We start from the raw sequence: 2,288 nt of genomic DNA on the forward strand, positions 1-2,288 counted from the left end.
TAGAGCCAACATGGCGTCGGAGTCTGAGTTTTGAAAAACACGGAGGAGCCCCGGAGCATGGAGGCCGCCGCGCCGTGAGCCCAGGCCGCCCACAGCGCCCCTCAGCCCGGCCACAGCCGCGCCGAGGTCCCGCTGTCCCGCCGGAGCTCCGGAGCTGCGCCCTGAGCCCAGGCCGCCCACAGCGCCTCTCTGCCCGGGTACAGCCGCGCCGAGGCCCCGCTGTCCAGCCGGAGCTCCAGAGCTGCGCCGTGAGCCCAGGCCGCCCACAGCGCCTCTCTGCCCGGGCACAGCCGCGCCGAGACCCCGCTGTCCCGCCGGAGCTCCGGAGCTGCGCACTTTAACGGTGAGCGCGTGCGTGTGCGCAGGCGTAAGGCCGTGAAACCGGGACCGACCTGTGCTCTGAAGGGGAGGAGGGTCATGCACGAGAGCGAGAGGGGGAGAAAGGGAGAGAAAAGAGGAGGAGTCTAAGAAATGAGTAGTAGTAGTAATAGTAGTAGTATAATATTAGTTGTAATAGTAGTTGTATTGGTAGTTGTAATAGTAGTTGTAGTTAGGACATGATTAATCGACTAATCGCTGCATCTGGAGTCTCGGCCTCACAGTCCCATGTTTGGGCTCTGGCTCCTTGGAGACACTGTTCCACTCAGTGAGTGTGTTTACAGCACATCAGTGTCCCGGGTTTGAGCGGGTTTTTTGGAGTATCCTGGTTGCATCTTGCTGCATGTGGACACAGTTTCCCTGTTTCTGCAACACAAAGAGCTGATCTCTCCAACACGACACACAGAACAGACTCATCACCATCATCATCATCATCATGATTAATCGAAAATCAATCATTAATTCTCTCGATGATTGATTAAAATTTTTTTATCAAATGCCCATCCGTAGTAGTAGTAGCAGTAGTAGTAGTAGTAGTAGTTGTAGTAGTTGTAGTAGTAGTAATATGTACTGTAAGGGGGCAGCATGTAGAGATTGAACAAAAGGGGCCCCACGACCGACCCCTGAGGAACCCCACAGGTCAGGGCCATGTGGCCTGAGATGTGACCTGAATACCCAGACCCTCAGATGCCCTGGGGGAGGTTCTGAGGGTCGTGTCTCAGGGCTGAGGTGAGTTCTGAGGTGGGTTCTGAGGTGGGTTCTCAGAGCTGTGGTGGGTTCTGTGGTGGGTTCTGAGGAGGGTTCTGAGGTGGGTTCTGAGGTGGGTTCTCAGGGTTGTGGTGGGTTCTGAGACGGGTTCTGTGGTGGGTTCTGAGGCGGGTTCTGGTGTGGTGGGTTCTGTGGTGGGTTCTCAGGGTTGTGGTGGGTTCTGAGACGGGTTCTGTGGTGGGTTCTGAGGCGGGTTCTGTGGTGGGTTCTCAGGGTTGTGGTGGGTTCTGTGGTGGGTTCTGAGGCGGGTTCTGTGGTGGGTTCTGAGGCGGATTCTGTGGTGGGTTCTGTGGTGGGTTCTGTGGGGGTTCTGTGGTGGGTTCTGAGGCGGGTTCTGTGGTGGTTCTGGTGGGTTCTGAGGCGGGTTCTGTGGTGGGTTCTGAGGTTGGGTTCTGAGGCGGGTTCTGAGGCGGGTTCTGAGGCGGGTTCTGTGGTGGGTTCTGAGGCGGGTTCTGTGGTGGGTTCTGAGGCGGGTTCTGTGGTGGGTTCTGAGGCGGATTCTGTGGTGGTTCTGTGGTGGGTTCTGAGGCGGGTTCTGTGGTGGGTTCTGAGGCGGATTCTGTGGTGGTTCTGGTGGGTTCTGTGGTGGGTTCTGGGGTTCTGTGGTGGGTTCTGTGGTGGGTTCTGAGGCGGGTTCTGTGGTGGGTTCTGAGGTGGGTTCTGAGGCGGGTTTCTGAGGCGGGTTCTGAGGGGGTTCTGTGGTGGGTTCTGAGGCGGGTTCTGTGGTGGGTTCTGAGGTGGTTCTGTGGTGGGTTCTGTGGTGGGTTCTGAGGTGGGTTCTGTGGTGGGTTCTGAGGCGGATTCTGTGGTGGGTTCTGTGGTGGGTTCTGAGGTGGGTTCTGTGGTGGGTTCTGAGGATTCTGGTGGGTTCTGTGGTGGTTCTGAGGTGGGTTCTGTGGTGGGTTCTGAGGCGGGTTCTGTGGTGGGTTCTGAGGTGGGTTCTGTGGTGGTTCTGAGGTTCTGTGGTGGGTTCTGAGGCGGGTTCTGTGGTGGGTTCTGAGGGGGTTCTGTGGGTTCTGAGGGTTCTGTGGTGGGTTCTGAGGTGGGTTCTGAGGTGGGTTCTGAGGTGGGTTCTGTGGTGGATTTAATCGTTCTGCTTTTGTGTTTTTCACAGTTTCCTCAAACGCTGCTGTGAAATGGAT

The 2,288-nt window shown here is 57.1% G+C and overlaps 1 protein-coding gene across 1 annotated transcript in view; it reads left to right on the forward strand.

Moving 5' to 3' along the window:
- The window catches only part of tut4 (terminal uridylyl transferase 4), a 22,864-nt gene continuing 20,576 nt past the window's right edge, over positions 1-2,288 (forward strand). Inside the window, exons 1-2 of the mRNA XM_055165327.1 lie at positions 1-343; positions 2,261-2,288. The exon at positions 2,261-2,288 is cut by the window's right edge and continues 87 nt beyond it. Coding sequence (XP_055021302.1) covers positions 2,283-2,288 — 6 coding nt within the window. The 5' untranslated portion in view covers positions 1-343; positions 2,261-2,282. The remainder of the gene's footprint in view (positions 344-2,260) is intronic.

Source organism: Boleophthalmus pectinirostris, unplaced genomic scaffold, assembly GCF_026225935.1.
Source record: "Boleophthalmus pectinirostris isolate CB_2022bp ecotype Guang Dong unplaced genomic scaffold, ASM2622593v1 HiC_scaffold_7, whole genome shotgun sequence".
Taxonomy (NCBI): Eukaryota; Metazoa; Chordata; class Actinopteri; order Gobiiformes; family Gobiidae; genus Boleophthalmus; species Boleophthalmus pectinirostris.